The sequence below is a fragment of the Parasteatoda tepidariorum genome, chromosome 4 (assembly GCF_043381705.1).
Source record: "Parasteatoda tepidariorum isolate YZ-2023 chromosome 4, CAS_Ptep_4.0, whole genome shotgun sequence".
Taxonomy (NCBI): Eukaryota; Metazoa; Arthropoda; class Arachnida; order Araneae; family Theridiidae; genus Parasteatoda; species Parasteatoda tepidariorum.
The window spans coordinates 84,102,380-84,124,346 of record NC_092207.1 but is presented as its reverse complement, the minus strand read 5'-3'; the positions used below and the strand labels follow the sequence as shown (position 1 = coordinate 84,124,346).

Sequence of the window (21,967 nt, the reverse complement as noted above, 5' to 3'; positions counted from 1 at the left end):
TTGTCAGTTTGTTCAAACATGATTTTATGCTGTTCAAAAAAATATGTTTAGGATATTTAAAATTTACGATTACCAAAAAGTTCAGTTAATTAGCCTATTTTTGTGTTTCTTAGAATTTTGTAGATGAAACTGATTGAAAGTATCATTATCAGTAAGAACAAAGTTATTTTAAATGTTTATTTGTGTTTAATATAAACTAAAGCTAGTATAAATTAACTATTATCAAAGAACGTTACACATAAATAAAACCTGAATAAGAGTCATGAATAATAAATGTTTGAAAAATATTATGTTTGCTTTAAAAAACATGTTCCAAATAATTTTTCGTAAAAATAATAAATAATTTATTACTATCAATAAATAATTTATTTCTCATCAATTTCTAAAACTGTAACTATGTTAATGCTTAACACATTCATGATCAAATTTTTGCATAAAAATGTTTTGTTCTATCTTTAAGGAACAACACATGAATTACTTTATTTTTTTTACAGAGTATATTTTTTTCTATCTAAACTATTTGGTACGGAATTTAAAGTAAAATGTATTAAAATAAATAAAAAATGTAAAAGTTTGAGCCAAGTGAATAAAATTGGAATTTTTACGCATTTTCATTTTATGTAATACGAAATATTATTCTTTTTGACGTTATCAGTTTTGTTATTGTTATTGACTGACAAGAGGTAAAAAAAAATATTTTCCGATTGGCTTGTCAGATGTAGATGAGTTCGGGTTTCAAAATTATAAGTGATTTACTTATAGTACTTTATCTCAATTATCTGATATAAAATAAATTCTAAAAACATAGAGGTTACATAAAAACCCTTTTTTTGCTTTTCCAAACATTCATACAGACATTTTATTTTGTATTAGGCAAAACAAGCCCACCTGAAACAACGATTTGTCAGCCAACATTATCAAGAATGTTAAGACTTCTCCTTTTTGAAATCAGCGGCTTAATGGAAGCAATATATAGGTGTCAAAAGTTATAAAATTGAATAATTCAGCCAAATTTTGACAGCCAAAAACAGCCAGAAGAAACACAAAGGTTAAAGCTCCCACTTTTCGTAACAAATGGCATAATGGAAGCAAATATCGACAACATAGCGCAATGTAGAATTGTCAAACATGTTAAAATTAAATAATTCAGTTAAACTTTGACGAACTAAAAGCAGAAATAAGGCAAAAAGCTCGCTGTTAAGAGTTATGTTCACCATTCTATGCTTTTCTTCCAAATGTGTTAATTCAGCCAGATTTCAATGGTAAAAAGGTCAAAATCATTCATAAATAGCATATGGGTTAAGGTTTCTAATTTTTAAGATTAACAGCATAATGAAAGCACTATGTTTCTCATTACACAATACATAGCAGATAAATGTGTTAAAATAAAATGATTCAGCCAAATTTTGACTATATTTTAACATAAAGCATGCAATGAAACATATCAATCATTGCAAATGTTAATGCGAAGAAAAGAAAACCTAAATGACATTTGGTCTGATGATTGGAGTTTCACTTACTAACATATAAATTTAATGATTCGAGGATCAAAATTTTAACACGCTAAAATATTTCCTGAAACGAACTTTTAAACTGTGGAATCAGATATAAAAATACATTCTTCGAATAACCATTCTTTCTTTTTTCTACGGATTTGGATTATCGATCCTTGGTCCCAATAGTAAAGGCAGGAGAGCGATCGAATGTTTGAGCCCCTCAATGTTAATTTAACTTTTAACACATTTCACCATGTCCTGAAACTGTTTAAGATATTCGAATAAATTTTTCACAGAGTTGTAAAAGTGGCTTCTACAAAGACAAATTTATGTATAAATGTTTACAATTATTGATAATTCTTCATTCTCTATTTTATTACGTGCTAAAGTATTTTTTAAATTGTAAATTACAATTAAAATTTTTAATTAAGTTACAATTTTTAACTAAGTAATATCAAATGACAAAGCAAAAGTTTGTACAAAATCGATTAAATAGTATTTGAGGTATCAAAATTTGAAAATGCGAAATATTTGATAATATTAACCTTTAAAAAACGAGCACGAATTACATCATATTTGAGTTTAGCGTCATGAATCGTACAGATTGCATCTTGGTACGTGAAAATTCAACAACTTGATCAAGAGTTATTAAGGTTTACTTTTTTTTATGCACTGTATATAAATGATAATGTATCTAACTTTCTAAGCTTTAAATAATAGCAGAAAATGTTACTTTTACTTAGAAACTCGCAGCTGAGAGGAAAGTAAATTCATAAATGTAATAAAATATTTATTTTAAAAATATGTTAATTAAACTTAATTAACTTTTTGTGCTATTTCTAAATATTACATAAAAAATGATAAACTATAATTTCGAGCATATATAGAATTTAAGATTTAACGTCTATTCTTGGTTTAATAGAGAAAAAGTTTAAAATGGTTCTGATCATTGGCCAAAATACAGATGTTGTTATAAATGAAAAAAAGNTATATATATATATATTAGTCATTTTAGTCATGAAACGAAATGCACAAGACTCATAAGATATATATGTGGATATAATATTGTTGGAAATGTTACTTCAATTAAATTTCTTACCTTTTTTACAATTGTTAACTGTAATTAAAAATTCCACTCAACTATTCCAAAATTTACTTTATTATTACATATAATCGGGTAAATCCTATTATATTTTTACATTAAAATTGCGTTATAAAGGCGAAAACAAAAGAAAAATTAAAAGATTAGATTTTAAGTGATAAAATTATCCCAAATGTTGTTTAATATTTTAGACACCTATGTCTGTCTCAGGATAAATTTAAAAAAAAAAAAAAATCCCTTCAAATGACGGATTTTTATTTTTTTTATTTTTTTCTTACTTTATCTCAAACCAAACTACGAAATCAATTTTCTTATCAGAATAGTTTTAGTAAGTTGTATTTTAAGAATCTTGCTAGAAAAGATTAAGATTTTACGCTTGCTGAAGTCTAAAAATGAATATTTGATAAAACAAACAGGCTTTGAGAAATGACTTTGAAAATCCGTATTTCACTTTTACGTGGCCGTAAAAATAAATGCCAGGCAAACTAGATTTATGGTTTCAGATTATTGCCTTGCATATTTATTTTGAAAGAGAAAGTATGTCTTAAATAAATGTATTGGAAGGAGCAGAGAAGTGGCAGTAATACCTACAGGTACCCGTATTTGAATATATGGACAAGAAAACATCACTTTTCAAACTCTGACTGCAAATACGGTTATAATTCTTTTTTGGATATTGGAAGTTGAAATATTTACTTATTATAAAAAATGTTTATGTTTCCCCTCTCAATAACCAGGTACTTTATGTCTGTGAAAAAAATAGGGAATTTGCCAATCCCAAATAAATATAAATGCTTCTATTACGATGTAGTGTCACCAAAGAAAAGAATATATTGGAGATATATTTTTTTCCAGATGGTTTGATAAGACAATTTCGTATCTAGATTTGCATCCGTATGCATTTTTTTTTTAAAAATTAGTATTTATTTTTTTCAAAAGGTTAAACTTTATATTAATTATGCAAAGAACAATTTTTACACGAAGAAAAAAAATCGGATAAATTTACCGTTCTGTATGGTAATGATATACTTGGTAAAAGCAACCATAATTTTGGTAATAAAAACCTAAATATGCGGTATTAAAACCATTCCTTGGGTAATTTTTTCTTTCATATGATAAAAATTTGACCTAAGTTCTAGTTTTCAAAATTATAGTATATATTAATACAAGTTTAGAAGAAGTACAAAATTTAAAATAAATTTAACCGAATACACGGTTTTTATACCATGTTGTGAAGTATCATGATAAAATTACCAAATTTTACTACCTTTACCTAACTTTATCACATATTAAAAAACAACATTTAAGTGTTCAATCCAAGCGTTTTTGTCTTCCCATAGAGCCAGAAGCACCCCACAAATTTTACCATGTTCTCGTAATTTTAACCATATATTTCTCAGTGCACAAATATGCATATTTTCATAAATGCTTGAACATAAATATTCAAATTTCGTATTTCCGAAAAAATTGGATAGTTGGCCTTCAATTTGTAAGACCAGATCCTTTCGAAGAGAAAAAAATCACAGTGCCCGTAATTGTACCGAACTTCAGCAAAATGGAATTGACCATTAATTTACACAGATAACTTTAAAAAGCTTCCTGAATCAGTCCACCCGTTTCTTACGGCAGCTACAGCATCATGCTACGGACACAAAGATCCCAAATTTCAAATAATACATTAAATTCATTCACATATTTTTTTAATTAACTTAGTAACTTAGCTATATATATATATATATATATATATAGCTAAGTTACTAAGTTAATTAAAAAAATATGTGAATGAATTTAATGTATTATTTGNTATATATACTTTCTCTGGGTTTTCAGACAATATAATTAATAATTTTAAACTTTTAAAGCTAATATAATAGGAAAATTTCGTACAAATTTTGCTTTTATTTCTTTAAACAGGGATATATTTTTGAAAAAAATGTATGAGATTTTAACTATAACTAGTTTTACTAACATTATGAAGCATAATAAGAAACGTTGCATAAAGCTTCTTAAAATTTTTTCTGTATTTTTGACTAAATACCTTAATTGCTGTTTATTATTATTAATAAAGTACAAAAGAACTGTTTTTCTCGTATTAAATAGTTTCCAATCATTTTCCGTTAACTGTTTATCTTTTGTAATGTTTCCTTTGGGAACATGCATTTTACAAACTATTCATAATGAAATAAAAAAAGTTTTTTTCTTTATAATAATTATTTGTTATTCTATATAACATACTGTCTACATAAGTATTTGAGTTTTTAATGAGAATTTAACTATTAGTCTGAATAAATAATTTTTATTTTGCATATCTCAAAAAATAAGATTTTTTTTAAATTTAAGAATAAAATTATTTTTCCGAGGTAAATAATTGCTATTTCCAAAACATTTAACAAATAAAACTGTTTAACAAATATAATAATATTCATTAAATATATTCGTTTATTTTTTTTAAAGTGCAGCGAATAATTTGCTGCAGTTAACAGAAAAAAATTTCAGAAGGCAAATAGTGTAATATTTTTTAGTATAATTTAGAAACATTTATGAAACTTCAAGAAATCTTAGTAAAATTGCATAAAAGGCCGTTCATTTATATAGCCATCCCATTTATTTATTATTTAAAAAAAAAAAAAAAAACTCAGCTCCCGTAATTGTAATGAACTTTTGAAAAATTAGTAGAGTTTTTAATTAATTTATACAATCAATTAATTTATACTCTTTTCAGAAATCTCTATTTTTAATTAGAATTCTCTATTTTTAATTAATTTATACTCTTTTCAGAAAAATCTAGCCCTTTTAGTCGTAACAAACTTAACCAAAATTAGTAGAGTTGATTGCTAATCTACGTGGTTATCAAATAAAGCTTCCTAACTCGTTTTGAGGTGGTATATCTCTTTTTATCATGGTTACAGCACAGACTACGGATACAACGGTCCGGATCAGAAAACATCTCTCTCTTCATTGGAGAACACGCAATTATCTCTTTATACGACAGATGGCAGCACTACACTAAATAGCCTTTTCCACGAACTTCTACGAGCTCAATGTTAATATCCGAGGCCGTATATTTTAGTGGAACACTTTTTACTGGTCACTGACTGTAGTCTGGTAGAGAAATTCATTTTTAACGTGTTTAACATTTCACGAGTACAATACGAGCGTATTTATTAAAACGAGTGTACATTTTTGGGTTTTATTTTTAGGTACAATTTTTAGGTACATTTTTAGGTACAATTTTAGGAAAACAAAGTGTTATCATATAAATGTTATGTGTTAAATGTTACACGTCGGCGTAAATTACAACTTGTCACTGTTAAAGGAGTGATGAATTGCAACTAGTACAGGAAAGAAATCATGAGAAGTTACGTGGACAGTTTTAAACAAGTTTCAAACCAGACATGGAATTTCAACCAAGTTTCTTAGTTTCAAAATAACAAAATCATAAAAAAGCTGTATTTAAATACTGTAAGTATTGGATTTTTTATTCAAGGAAACACAGCAGATCTTAATCTTATAGAAAGTTTACGGGTAATCTTAATCTGATATAAAATCCAGCCCATGACATTTCGGTCCTGTCGAAGGCTTTTTGGAAGGTTCCGTCTTCTTGGAAAATGGTGGTTTTTTGCGAATAATATGCTATTTTTACAACTGCTGTGACTTTGTAACAGATACACATGACTATTAGGTCAAGGTTAACTTATCTAAAGCCATCGGTGTCAATGCCTATTTTAAAAATGGCGCAAAACGTCATGGAGAAAAGCCACATTTTTGGGAAAATGAAAAGCGTTTGTGGTCTAATTTTTAAATATTTAAAAACTTACCCCAATGCTGCATTAACTGGGCTCATAAAATTTTGCAAAAACTAAGAATAAGGCAGTGATTTTGATAATTTTAATCTAAATGGAAAAATATCGCCAAATTGGTGATTTTTAAAAAAGGTTAATAATTTTTAAAATATTAAAGTTATTTGTTCGTCTATTCTAAAGCCCAAATAATTCTTCACGGTAAGATGATATATATAGTTAATAAATCATCACATTGTTTCTACTGTAAGGCACTTAAACTTTGACTTTTTTTAATTTTCTTTGGCGAAAGAGCTTCGAACAACAATGTTAGACTCATAGTTCATTTGGCTCCGACGTTCTGGTTCGTTACCATTTTGGTCTCTTTGGCCGGCCTTTAGTTCCTGTTTCCGGTTAGGTACCGTTGCCGTTTCGGTTACTTTTCTATTCGAGCTCGTTCAATTCGATTCGTCTATTTTGATACAGGTATTTCATTTTGTTTCTTACTCCTTTTATTACAGTGGTTTTGTATTATCTAATAAAATTTTGAAAATTTCCCATAATAAAACCTTTTTGTGCTCATTGAATATCATGAACGCAGACCAGGACCGTCTTAATAGCAAGTAGAGCCCCATGGCACAGAAATGTTTTGGGCCTCTATGACATGTCACATTGTTTAAAATCGAACTAAAAAACTTCACATACATGAAATCAAGCATTTTTAAGATACGCAATAATGTTAACAAATTTTGATTATCCTGAAAACTCAATAAACATATAATGAAGCATTTTATAACTATGAATAAATTTTAAAACGATTGAGATTCTAATTAATTGCAATACTCAAATAATAATATAATTTTCAAAATCATGGAAGCTATTAAAGTAATGAAATTAAAAACCAATGTTATTTCTTTTCTCGCGCTGGCAACAGTTTTCATTTTTAATTGATTGGATTCGGCGCGCAAGAGCACGTAGTGAGCAACCAGGCTAATCCATGTTATATAAAACGCTAATACGTTTTAATTGATAGGCTTCGGTGCGCAAGAGCACGTAGTGAGCATCATATGTCTAATCGGGTGAATTCTCACCGAATTATCAAAAAAATTCTCACAAAATTATCTTCATCGAAGCCGATGCTTTACATCCGGCGTTCAGTACTATTTCATATTGTTTTACAACACATGGTTTTAGCCCTCTGGTGGGAAAGACTTTAAAACAAAACTTACAACAGTTACTTTTCTCAACAACTGAAATTTAGAATAGTGTGATTAAGAAAAATATGTGAACTGTTTGCAATTTCAAATTAATATTGAAATGCACAGGCTTAGAATTTTCTACAGTGAAAAGTTTTCGGAACTTCAGTGTTCAAAAAAGTATACAAAAGCTAGATGTTAAGAACGTATCCAATGAACGAGCAAAGCGAGCATCGGATTGCGAAGCAATCCGAAATGAACTGCGAAAGCAGTTCCGGGGGTTGGCGAGCGCCAGCGAGCAGGGGGCGAAGCCTCCTAGTTGATATTTAAAATTAGACCAGTTTTAATAATAAAAATATTATTTTTTCTTAAAAAATCATAGATAATTTTTTTGAACTAATTTTTCTATTGCGACATTCACCGGAAGAAGCGATCAATGTTATAAAATTATCTTTCCCTCCCCCTCCAATTTGCTTTAAATAGACAAACTGAAATAGTCTCTACGATAACACTTGAAAAACGGTGTTAAAACCTCGATTTTTGATCAATTAAATGAGTTTTAACTGTAAAAATTATCTTCTTCATAGATAAAAAACTTTGATTTTTTAAAAATATTTTTTTAAAGATTAATTCGCCTGAATAAAAGTTCAACGTCATTAGAAAGAAATTATTTTTTAATTTTTATTTAAATTGTCAAACTAAAATAGATTCTACGGTAACCTTTGTAAAATGATGTTAAAATAAAAATTGGCCAAATGTCAGATTTTAAATGACCCAGAGCTGGGAAAATATTTTAGTTTAATACACCTTTCCTTTAATATAACGAACACATTACTTTTTTCAAGTTTTTTTCGTTGAAAAAGAAACCTTGACTTGTGAGATATGAATGAAGGAAACTGAGGAAATTTTTTATTTGTCGTTGATATGAATGCTTTATAGTGATCTCTGCCAAACTCGAATGGTTATGATGGCGATATGCCAAAAGTATTGGCATTTTCAAAGTTGAATTCTTGAGAGTTAAAAATACATTTTATTTTGAAAACGTGGGGCAAGCGTGTGATTTTATTTTTTTTTCCTCCTTCCATAGGTTAAGTGCTTATTATGAGCTTTAACTTCGGTTTTCTCCCTTAAAGATCTTATTTAAAAAGACATTTTTGAAAGGTTTGTTTACAAAGATTTCCAAAAGATGATAAGTAAAATAATTCGAATATATGTAAGTTTTTGACGCATATTACTTTTTAGATTGCTTACCTTAGAATGACGCATTGGGGAAATGATAGAGTCAAGCTGACAAATATGTAAACAAAAATGAATAAATATTAAATAGCTATTTGTTTCTAAGTAAGAAAACTGTGGCAAATAATTATTTCATGATTTTTATGATAATATAAATTTAATTAATAAAATACAGAAACGTTACTTTGTGTTTAAACAGCAAAAAAAAAATAAAATCCTGTTTTAAAGATTTTAGAAAGTAAATATCTGCTTTAGGTAATTAACTAAATAAATGGAAAGATGGATAGATAGATGAATGAAAATGTTAAAATGGTTTTGAGAAAAAATTCATTAAATTTTACGATATTAAGTTTAAATGACGACAAAAAATATGATTTTTATTCGGAAGAAAAATTCATAGATGCATCATAATATTTAAAAGAAAAATTCAATTAATTAAATCTAGTTAAATTTTTTTATTGACATACTAATTTTTTTTTAATACTGTAGGATATTTTTCTCAGTGTATTTCTTTACATGTTGGTCATGAAACGAAATTCATTGTGAAAAATTTTGTATATATTTGTCACCATGTTTTGCGTCGAAGTAGGTAATTTTTTTTATTCACACTCATTTTTTATTCACCATTTCACTTATATAGTTAATTTTTTTTGTCTATTTAGTAACAACACAAATTTAGAGTGCATTAGACTCAATTCAAGAGCTTCATTGCAAAAATATTTCGTTTAAAGTAATTACATATTTAATACTTTTCATACTAATTCTTTCTAACAATTGTTATTTTGTAAATTTTTTCTAATTTCTTGGGCGATAACTACAGTTTTGTACTTAATAATGTATTTAGTTTACATCAGCACCATCAATGGAGGCAACTTCGCTCTGAAACTTTTTATTATATAGACTCCAGTAATAAGATATTTTTATGCCATTAATTTAGCCAAAACGTTACTTGAATCAAATTTCTTACATTTCTGATAATTTTTTATTCTTATTAAAAATTCCGATCAGAGTGGGCAAAACCAATTATATTTTTGTATAAACAATCGAAGAAAGATTAAAATATCATTTTAGTGAAAAATAAAATTGTAACAAATGTTGTTTAATACAGTGAGTGCTGGATCTCTGGAGGATATGGCATTGTAAAAGACATCACATCATACACGTTGCAATCAATCTATAAATTTTTAAATTCCATAAAATTGTAATTGGATTTTTTTTATCGAAATAGGAAAAAATGCGATTTTTAAATATTGAACTACTGTTATAAACTTTTAATCTCACACAATATAAAATTTCTAACTTAATCCTTTTTTAATAAATAATCTTTCAAAACAAATTTTTATCCTAATCTGAACATGCGTGCCTCACTTTTTTTGTTGTTACAAAGAGTTAACCGCTGATTTGTCTCACAGCCGAAGCGTAATTTATCACTCACGGCTATATTGGATAACAGTTACTTGCTTACATTAAATTTAATAAGACGGTCAGTAACTATAGTTACTAAGTAATGGTTACAGACGCCATAATTATGTTAACTAAACTCTCATTAGTATAGAATATACGAAATGTTAAGTTTTGAGCTGCTGTGGCTCAGAGGATAGAGCGCTCGTCTCCCCATGAGAGGACCTAAGTTCAAATCCCAACAGTAGCTGGTTGGTACGAATTTCGCTTCCGAATCACGCCGATTGCTGTGCTAAAGTAAAATATCCTCAGTGGTAGATGGAACATGGGGTAGAATCTCCTTGCCTTCAGGTTGACCGTGGAAGGTTTTCATGATTTCTCTCTCCATACAACGCAAATGCAGGTTTGTTATATCAAAAAGTCCTCCTCGAAGACTAGTTTGTTCCAATGCGTGATCCTGCAGTTTTCTGGTTCGGGTTACAAATTTACAAGGCTACGGAGTTTATTGATAGTTGTTAACTCAGAATTGGATCAGCTATTCAACGCCGGTTATGAAATAAAGTAAAAAGTCGGATTTTCTTAAAAAAAGTTTTCGATTTTATGTTTGTCAAAAACTTTCAGTATTTCATTTTGTATTGCATTATTTTTGCAAGGGCAACACACTGCAATAGTTTTGTCAATCTTTTTATGTAGTCATTGAATTGCATTATAAATTATCAATTAATTTTTGCATATTTTTAAGAATTAATTAGTTTAATTACTATTTATACTGAAATTGAAATGATTGGAAATCAATAGTTTTCAATTCGTATTCAATCAAATAGAGATAGATCAGATAAATCAGAATAATAGTATTTCATTGTGACAGAAAATTTCGTTATTCTATCACAATGAAATACTATTGATAGTTCTGAATAAACTTTACATTGAGTCCTTCAAATGTTTATTTTTTAATCTTTACTTTTTATCTAATATTATCCATAATATTATAATAAATTAAGTAAATTATATTATAATAAATTAGGTAAATTATATTATAATAAATATGTATTATTATAATTATAATATTATAATTATATACATATATTACAGTTATAATATTATAATAAATTAATAAATAAATTAGAAGAAAAAAGTATAATCAACTAAGCAAATGGTGTAAAATGATCAGGAAGTAATAAATGTACTGAAATTAAATATTTGAATAAAATCGTAGTTAATTTAGCTGTATTTTGCTTTGATTATAAGTATGATACGGTATTCAATAATGCCTACAAGTTGTATCGACATGAAAATGTATAATATTTGTAGATGTTTCTTTTTATTGAATATGCATCAAAATAATGTTTGTAGTTCAATATTGTATCTCTCGTTCAAAATCAATCGGGTAACTCCACGACAGAGGAACCGTTTGAAATTTTTAAACATTTTATTATATTTATGCCTTCACATTTAGTACTAAGAAATTTTTGGAATACTTGCATGCCTGTAAAATATTAAAAAAAAAATGCTTTAATTGTTAATTAATTATTTTATGTTAATTAGTTATTTTGTAAATTAATTATTTCATTAAGTATTATTTTTTAATTAACTATTGTTTGCAAATTATTTATTTCGATAATTATATTATTGTTAATTAATAATTAGTTATTATTCAATTATAATTAATTTTGAAATATATTATATTAATTACATTAATTAAATATTAATCAAATGTTAAAAATTGCGAATAAAAATAGTTAAATGGTCCATTAAATATGAAAACCAGAATAAAATTTGATAAGTGTAGTTTGATAGAGCTGAAAATCAGTTCTTACTATATTTTTCTTATAAAATCAAATAGATTAAGAGGATTTCAATAAGCAAAAAAATAATGCTAGTTTTTAAAGGCAGGAGTGTTAGGTACCATTCTGTATAAAAAGGTATGGTTAAGACTACTAGTATATAGTAAATTTACCGAATTTCCTGGTTCAAACTGGACACTGAAAAGTATGGTTTATTTCAGCGGTCACAATAAGTGTTCCGTGGAAACCTAGGGTACCGTGGAAAATTTACAAGTGTTCCGTCAGTTAGGGCTTTTTATCTTAATCGATAATTATTTTTGAAACCTTTAGTAGACGCAATTATTTAGTAAATTTTTCGGTTATTTTTATGAAATTTAAAAAAAAAAATGACGTACTATAAAAAAGAATTTCCATAAGTATTTCTTATCGAACTTTAAAATTAAAAATATAATTACCAAATTCAAATATAAATTATTATCTTCATCTATTAACCATACTAACAGTTCAAAAAAATCTTTTTTAACCACAATTCAGCTTTTTTTTATTCAATTTAATTTATGTGTAAGCCAAAAGCTGCTAGACGAAAAGCCATTTTAGACCTATGAATTCAACTGCATAATAAAAACTTGTTTTAAGATTGCAATTGATAAAACAATTTTATCTTATCATATAACCGTCGTTGAACAGCTGATGTTCAGCTCCGTAACCTTGAAACATTGAACACAACCTAGAAGATAAGGGAACTCCTGGATCAAGTATTGGAAGAAGCTTCCGCATTTTCGTTACATGTGGAAGAAGACCACGAGAACCGCCCATGATTAGCCCGACGGCAAGGGGACTCAAACCCATGATCTGTCTACCAATGATGATATTTTACTTCAGCACTGTGGTCGGTGGGAGTCGAGTGCGGAATTTCGTATCGATCAGCCATCGCTGGGATTCGAGACGAGTGCTCTATCCCCTGCTTTGGTAATGCTTTTTTGGAAAAAGATCAACATGCTGTTGAATCGATTAAAAAAAAATACAGAGCTGGTTAGTAACTTACTCCGCTGGATTACAGCCCTCTATTTCTTCGATATGAGATTTGAATGTTTCTCCGTTATGCAAATTGGTCACATAACTGATGGCAATCATTTTATTTCTGCTATATGCAGCATAAGTAGTTTTATTGTCGGCCACGGGTTAAAAATGCGTATTTATGTATTTACTGCTGCAATGATACGTCTTTTTGTTAATGATACGTCAAATCTATTTAGGAATCCAATTATTTCATTCAGAAATGCTACAGGGTATTGCATATACTACAGGGTTCATCAAAAATAAGGAAAAAAAACTGGGATAAATTTATTGCATCATAGAATAAGAGTTAATAATTAATTTCCTTTTAATTTGTGTTCATGACTTTTGGTCTACTATTTTAATTATGAAACAATTTGCAATATATCTCTTAGTTTGCATATTTTTTTGGCTTTTTTACAACAGTTAATTTAGAGTTGCTTACGCAAGGAAAATGACATATCGTTTGTTTACTCTGTACACTAAAGTTGGGACTCTCTAAACAATTGCTTTGACCGGTATGAAATAGATTAAAAGTCTTGTAACCCATTGCTTTCAGAAAGCGTTTGCTACTTCAAACTTTGAATCATTGCTTTCCATCTTCTACATTGCTGCAGAGGGCTTCCACTTTGAAACCAATAAAATATATTAGTAAAAGCTTATTATTATTATTTATTAAATTTTATTAATTTATTTACTTTTATTAAAGCTATACGAAAATTGTTTGTCTGTTTTTTTTTTGTCTCACCTTGTTAAAAGGAATTTGTTAATAAAGTTATTCTTTGTGTTTCATTCGTTTTCATTCGAAACAGTCAACGATATAATGATTAGGTGTGTTTTTAAGAAATCAGATTGGGATGATGATCACCGAGATAATTTTCAAAATACTGTTCAAAATTATATATTCATTTGAAATGGACAAATGTGGCAAATGTGCTAGCAAAGAATTTATAAATGGCACGCATAATCTGTGTATAATCACAGATATACAGTTTTATTAACGTAAATAAAAATATTCACTTTTTAAAAGAAAAAGAAAATGCATGAAATGTAAAATACTTACCATACGTATTAATTAGAAATGAAATTGAATATTATAAATTCAATTAGGAATGCACAGTTTTATCTTAAAATAATGTTATTTTAATCTCTTAAAAATTATAAAATACTAAAAATAAAAGTAATTATTAGTGAGTATTAGATTGTTGCAGAAAAATTTATATAAATTTTTCGTTAGCCGTACAAAACCTGAAAGGCATTCTGAAATCTTCGATTAAAATATAAAAGTAGAACTGGTATATAATATGTTGCTTAAGCAAAAATCTAAAAACAATAAATGTTATGCCTAAATTTAAAAGTTATAAACTATATTAAAATATAGTATAAAGCTGGAAAATTCAAGCACCGTTTATATTATTTGGAATTGATCAAAATATTAAACATTTTATTTTGAATAATTGCTATGATGCCGATAAAAAATGTAAATTTTCGAACGAAAGCTTCGAAAGTAGTTTTTATATAAAATTACAAAATAAAAAATTCTTAATAATAATAATGCATGAAAACTTACTCCCAATAGACTTCACTCGACAGCTTCGATCCAACGTGAGTAATATTACTCTGAAATATAAATAACAATTTGAGCCACAGATGCTCATCTTGTAAAAAACATTGTTGTACAGTGACAAGTATGATAAAATATGTTGCAACTTTTGCATTCAGAAATAAATTACTGGTGCTAATGCACAAAAGGCTAGAAACAAATTTTTACACACTCTGTTTTATTATCTCGAAAAGTATAAAATGCTTTCTTTCTAGATGTATAGTTAACAGCTTGTATTCTCAAAGTAATACGAATACTATGAAAATAGTTAGCGTTATTTTCAAATGGTAAAAATGGAGAGTCAGAGTTATTTTTATAACAGCAGAGTTTTTAATGTTTGCTTTAGAACATATAGTATTTCTTCCATAGAAGAATAATGTTGCTCTTTAATAGGTGTTTATATTGGTCCCAGATTCAAGTTTCGTTCTTTTTGAGGTTATAATATTAAAATTTTTTGATTACGAACTTGAATTTTTTACCTCAATATTAGGAGACATTTTACATTACATTTTAAGACAAACTAATATTAAATTACAAAATCAAGAGAACATAGCAAAGTAAACAACACATTCTGCTACACTGTAAAAAATTCCGGATCAAATTTCAGTATAAGGTACCGGCACTTTAGGTGCATCATCCGTAAAATCCATTTTACCGTAAAATATTATACAGCATTATTTATTTGATTGAAATGATTCTGTGATTTTACGGTATTTTTTACTAGTAGTAAAATTATGGTATATCAGATTTTATTTTTGTTTTGTTTTGTAACATGCTCCGGTAAAAATGCATCTTATGGAGGAAAGTACCGGAACCCTGAGTGCCGTAACTCAGGCTTACGGTAAAAGAAAACCTTTACCGTGAACCTGACTTGAAAATTTTACCGTTCCGGAAAATTGAAAATTTTACCGTTACTTTTTTATTGTTATTTGATCCGGAATTCTTTACAGTGTAGCCATAAGAGAAATAGTAACACCAACTAGTGTAGAGTTACTTTGGGTTTCAGATTAACTTAGCATTTCTCTACCATTGGGGCTAAAAGTAGTTACTAATTATAGTTACTAACCATTGGGTGGCTAAAAGCAGTTACTAATTAAAATTTGGGAGACTTATGAAAATAAAAATTCATGACTTTTGGTTGTAATGTTCGTAAGATTGTTGCAGATAAAGGTTGCTGTTAAGCACGTAATTTGAGTTCTGTGGCAACTGTGATTCGTGAAGCTGATATCTGTAGTTGGCAAGTTTTTCATCTCTTTTCTATTTGCTTTACATATAATAATCACATGAGTTGTGTGATTGTGTTATTTTTATATCACAATTTTTTACCAATTTTTAACTGGGCATTATGATCACATGATTCATAAAAAAATTTAGGTTACTTTTCCCACATCTCACTATTTGTCACTATTTTTCTGTTGTGTATTTGTCCCTTTTATCCATTTGTCACTATTTTTCAGATAGATTTGCCAGATTGTGACTAGTATGCGAAGCAGACATGAGCAGTGAGTGAGATATTGAACATTAAAATTGATCAAACTTGATTAAATTTAACTAACTGATTAATTTTGCAATTGTACAAGAAGCTTATTGAGAAGAACTAAATTTGTTTCCAAAGCAGAGTGCTGCTAATCGTATACATATGTATCTCTATCTGGGTTTTTTTAATTAAGATTTTTAAAATTATCGATTCTTCTTGGAGTACTCGGTACTTCAATTCTTATGCTTAGGTTTTAAAATAAATTTAAATTTGAAAGGAGTTAAAATTATGAATTAAATTTTTATGGTTGGTGATAAATATTATTGATGAAAGTATTTTTTTATTTAAAAATAAAAATTAATTCATATTTAATATGTATTTGTTTTAACATAATATTCATTATGTTTTACTTTCTATAATTTCAAATAAAATAAGTAATGAAGCTCCAGCAAAGTTACAAATTTATTCTGCAAAAAGCTATAATTCATGCAAAAAAAGTATGCATGTTTTAGATAGTAGTCAAGTACCTTTTCTCATTTGCAGTTAAGTCCCATATCCCATGTTAAAAATACAATTTTAAAATAATGTCGATGGTTTTTCTAATTCCGAAGCAGGACGAGGTATAAAAAAATATATACTTAAGGGTATTTAAAAGGAATTATTTTAAACAGAAATTTATACTAGTTTATTATTGTTTCTTTATGGTTTTATTTCAGTTTTTCAGTGTGATTTAGCACACATAAAAAAGAAAATGGTTAATTTCGATAAGATTTCAATTATTTTTTAAAGAATTTTTTTTTTCTTGAATATTTAAACAATATGAATTTTTGTACATACAGCCACATCAACAGACAAAACATCATTAGCACCAATGAAATCAACATATTACTGTTTAAAGTTAGAGATAAAGTTGTAATTTCAGCAATAAATAAATAAAAAACTTAATAAGTGTGAAAAAAAGTTTAAAAATTTTAAGGTTACTTTTTTGAACAAAAGAAATGTAAAAGGTAGTCATTGAAATGTTAAGACATTTTCTTTGTTTGAAAATTGTTTTTTTCCCCTACTTTTTCTGGTACGTAATGAAGCGAATTCAATTTTCTTACAGTAGAGTGGTAAGCAAAAATTCACTATTTAACATCGAATTTCAAATTTTTTTAGAAATAAGAAATAAAAAGGAAATTAAATTCATTATGCTATTGAATAAGCAATTAAAACTTATGCGTATTTCACACACAGTGAAAGAAACTAGAAAAATCATAAATAATTAATTTTGTCTAAGATTTTATTTCGACACTTTGAATGCCTTTCTATTAATTATCTATTATGCTATTTGCTTAGCTGTAATTCAAAAATATGTAGTTGTTTATTTTTCATGAAAACATTTACCAAAAAAAAATTACTAATGCCATAACTCCGGAAAATAATTTAGTTTTTCCACTATTTTTTATTAATATCAAAACAAATACATTGGTATATTTAAAAAAAAACGATGATTAAAAGAATAATAAAAGCAAAATCGTAATAATTTACATAAAATTATAACCAATAATGAAATTAAAATGTAATTGATCACAAATTTTACTTTGTAATAAAAGTCTTGTCTGTTCTCTAATCTTTTAAAAAATATCAAAATTCTGGAATTAGTCAAAAATTAAGTTTCTTGAAGAATTTTAATTAACATTTTTGAGTCCCTTTTTTAGTAATTAAACTATTTGTAACTCATTATTAATCAATAGACAGTCATAATCAGAGAAAAGTAATTCGTTGATAGCTATGAAGTAGCATATTTTAAGAAAAATAAAAGAAAGTTTCCGAAATAAATACATAAATTAGAATTGTGTTAAAAATAGATGCTTCTTTTGAATCTCATTGAAAGAAAAAAAAAGGACATTTAAATCTCATTCAAAGAAAAAAAATCCGAAGTAATTCATTTTCAAATTTTAATTTTAACTCATTAAAAAATGTTGTAATTGAATTTAAAGAATAAATTACGCAGATTAAAATTCAATGATTAATTTAATTTATTCACAAAGTACAAATATTTTTACTGCTGTTTTAAATTCAAAACTTTCTATTATTGCTTACAATAAAAAACAAACATGTAAAGCTATAAATTTCGTTATACTTCTTTCACAGACTTCGAATAAGTATTTTAAGCTGAAGATAAATAAATGTATATTATTCCTGAGAAGCGAGATATGAATATCATGTCGTAGGCGCGAGACTTGAATATTCGAATGTGTTGTTCAAACAATTTTTAAAATATATATCTTTTTTAAGAAATGATATAAAGAAGCTTATGCTTGTTTGAAATGAAGCTGAAAAATTGAAAAATTCTTTTCAAAAGAATTTAATACAGTTTATTCTATCGATGCAGAATTATTGTGAGTTTCATATTTATTCGCTTATTGTATTTCGAATAGTGTTCATAAAAAATTAATATAATTTTATAAATTATTAAAATTTATAGACACATTTTCACTTCTTATGTATTTAAATGCCGTTAATATTAAATCTCGATCTTTGATCTGTGCATTTATTGAAAAATAAAGTAGTTATATTGGTATCATATCAGATCAGTTTAGTTCCATTCAAGATTTTGAAACCCAGTGAAAATATCTTTTGGTGGGAAAATTGTCCTATTTCAATCGATGAGGCTCAAAAGCATTTGACTCTTAACATTAAAGAAGTTCCATTTAAGGAAATTAACCTAAAAATCAAAGTAGGAAATACCGGGTAATGTCCTTTAATTTTAAAAAAAAGAAACAATATAAGGAGAACCTGGAAAATGTAAACTGGGAAAAGACTCATTACCTTAAAAAGATCAACAATACCGAGTAATGGCCTACACATTTACCCCGGTTTATTAAGCCGGATATTAATGATAACCACGTCTTCTTATAACATGTATTCCATGCAAGGATGATTATCATAATCTATCATGAAAAAACGGAACAAAGTTCAATAAAAGATAAGAAAAAAACTTATTCCAACTATTAAAAAAATGAAAGAATGTAATGTAAAATGTTATAATATATTATATTTGGACTTTAAATTTGATTTCGAAATTTATTTTGAAAACAAACTAGAACCCGAAATATCAAATAACTGCCTCTAATAGGAATACTAAAGGTGCCTTTTCCCTCACCGCCTGAAATGAAACAATGTTTGTTTACCTATTTATTAATGTATTTATGTATGTGTTTTTTTACACACAACAATATTAAAGTTTCACTAAACAGAACAATATAGATATAAGGTTAAAGTTTGCTGTCAAAATAGAACTCGAAGCCATAGAATAGTTGAAATTCTAACCTAAAGTTTCGTTGGTTGTTTCAATATACCAAGAAAAAGATAACATAAATATTTTGTTTCATTTGCCTATGGTTTAAATGCAGTTTTCAGTTTAAAAATATTTTTTGTCTCTATTATTAATTAGAAAATAATATTTTACATTTAATTGGTTTCAATAGGAAAAAAAGTAAATTTAAAGTAAAAAAAACAGTGCAGGTTTCGAATCTTTCTGAGATATTGAATAAAGAATATAAGAATTTTAGATACTGTAAAATGTTAATTTTAAGAAAAAATAAGTTAAAAACAGTTATTTACTTGTCTACTGTTTTATTACTGTTATTCATTTGTCTACAATCTCTCGAAAAAGAAAAAGCTACTTACCAACTCATTCCTTGTCAAACAGTGAGTGACATTGTCTGGATAAACAGGACACGAAGCCCATGGCACCGTTGCCTGAAATGTGGATGCCATGTAAAATACTGTATATGACACGATGACATTGTAATATGAACAGATGATTATGGAAATTGTGACCATTGCGTAACCAATACCTATTGTAAAATAGGGGAAAAACTTATATTAGAGGTATTCAGATAGTTTTGTTGAAATTTAACATAAAATAATAGTTTTTTTTTCTCTCATTTCAATAGCATCTTCTAGTTACAGTCCACTTGGATCAGTTACGAACCGAGGGTGTGCGGTATTGGTCCTCGTTAAACTGTGCTACCGTAAAGTGCTCGCCTTCGCCCGCAGGTCGTCGGGCTACCGAAGAGGGGGTGCTATCCCCTCCGCAGAGGATCAAAATTGTGATGGCATGTCTTCGGATCATCCTCCGGGATGTTTCCCAGACTGTCGCCAATAGCCCATTGTGCAGCTCCAGTGTGACGTAAATTAACAAAAAGAAGAGGGAAAAAAAAGTTACAGCCTGAAACAATAATTTGTGATAACAATAAAAATCAAAATTTTATATTAAGTAGAATACCTACAGATTTGTTAAGTTTTATGGCAATGGTTGAAATAGCTGATTTGAATAAAATATGGTTATATTAACGTGCTGTTTCGTAGTGAATGTGGTCGATAATTATAGCTAGAAAATCATTAATTTTAACAGCATTAGTATAATTTGAGATGACACAAAAATGTCCAGTTTAACATTTTTGTGTCATCAATATAACAAACAGATAACCTCTGTTTTATTTTGTAAACACTTCTTAACTTTGTATTTTATTGGTTAGTTGTTTTTTATTTCTATGTAAGTTATAGGCTAACATCTACCAGCTTTTAAAATTATAAAAAAACGAATATTTGTGAATATACAAATCTCTGAACTAGGTTAAACTACATCAGTAGTTTAACTGTAACTCAGTAATCGTAGTAGTATTTTTTTTATGTAGCACTGCGCAATGAGTTATAGGCGACGATCTGAACAACATCCCTGAGGATTACCCAAAGGCATGCCATCACAATTTGATTTTTTGCAGAGAGGATGGCTCCCCCGCTTTGATGACTCGACGACTTGCGTACGAGTCGAGTACTTTATGGTTGAACAATTTAACGAGAACCAATAACGCTCACCCTCGATCTCCTTACAGATTTCAAAGGTGAGTGATGCTTGACATTGGTGTTCGGCTGGGCCTTAACTGTGTCCTTAACTGTTACGCATCAGGGTTGGCCTTTAAATAGAAGCGTAGAAGCAGCGGATCTGAATCCCACCGCAACCATTAAAATGTCTATTTATATTGCCTATTTATTATTATTTACTTATTGTTACTCGTAAATATGCTCTGGAAAAACATTCTTGTTTTTCTACTAAACTCTATGGAATCCAGCTGTAAATCTGGATGAGTAAAAATAAGTAAATTAATTTGGTATAGATACATATGCCGGATCATGTGCTTAATATGAAGAATGACTTGTCTCTTGTCAAATTGGTGAACATATAGTCCAGAAATGTTAAAAAAAAAAGCAGAGCAATATTGAACCCATTACCGTTACGTTTCAAAGCGTTTAGTGGAAGAAAAATACCCTTTGACATCAAAGGCTTCAGTAATGTAGAGTTTTTTTTTCTTGCAAAAAATACCTTTGTGTTGTATCGCTGCTCTGCTAACTATTCTAAGGCATGGATGTAATGGGATCGATTTCACTATAACACTAGATGTCTTTCTCAAACTTGTGCTATCTTTTTAACTGAAAAGAATTCTTAAGCTATTCTTTGAATCGACAAAGAAATCCACGTATGTAAACGAATAAAAAAGTTCCACTATCCCCATAAAATGTTCATGCAACAGTCGCTATGGATTGATTTCTGTTGCACCAGATTTCTTAACAGATCTTGAATATTCTAACAGTTATGATTTCAACTCTATAATCGTTTTGCAGTTTTTTAAAAAAAAAATATTTTTTGTCGAAATGTACAAATATAAATCGTTATATACAACAGGGGGCGAGTAAATATTGCAAGAAACTTCTAAGGGAGTTAGTGCATATCATCAGGATTAAAATCAGGATTATCTCTCTCTTTATATGTATATATATATCTCTCT

At 27.9% G+C, this 21,967-nt stretch overlaps 1 protein-coding gene across 2 annotated transcripts in view; it reads right to left on the bottom strand.

The window, feature by feature from the left end:
• The window catches only part of LOC107452129 (sodium-dependent proline transporter-like), an 84,903-nt gene that overhangs the window by 47,788 nt on the left and 15,148 nt on the right, over window positions 1-21,967 (bottom strand). For both annotated transcript variants that reach the window (XR_011636649.1, XM_043039163.2), the window contains exons 4-5: window positions 19,806-19,975; window positions 14,621-14,670 (exon numbers count right to left, since the gene is read on the bottom strand). Coding sequence is in view for 1 of the 2 variants with exons in the window: in XM_043039163.2 (XP_042895097.1) it covers window positions 14,621-14,670; window positions 19,806-19,975 (220 nt within the window). In the remaining variant the exon portion in view is untranslated. The remainder of the gene's footprint in view (window positions 1-14,620; window positions 14,671-19,805; window positions 19,976-21,967) is intronic.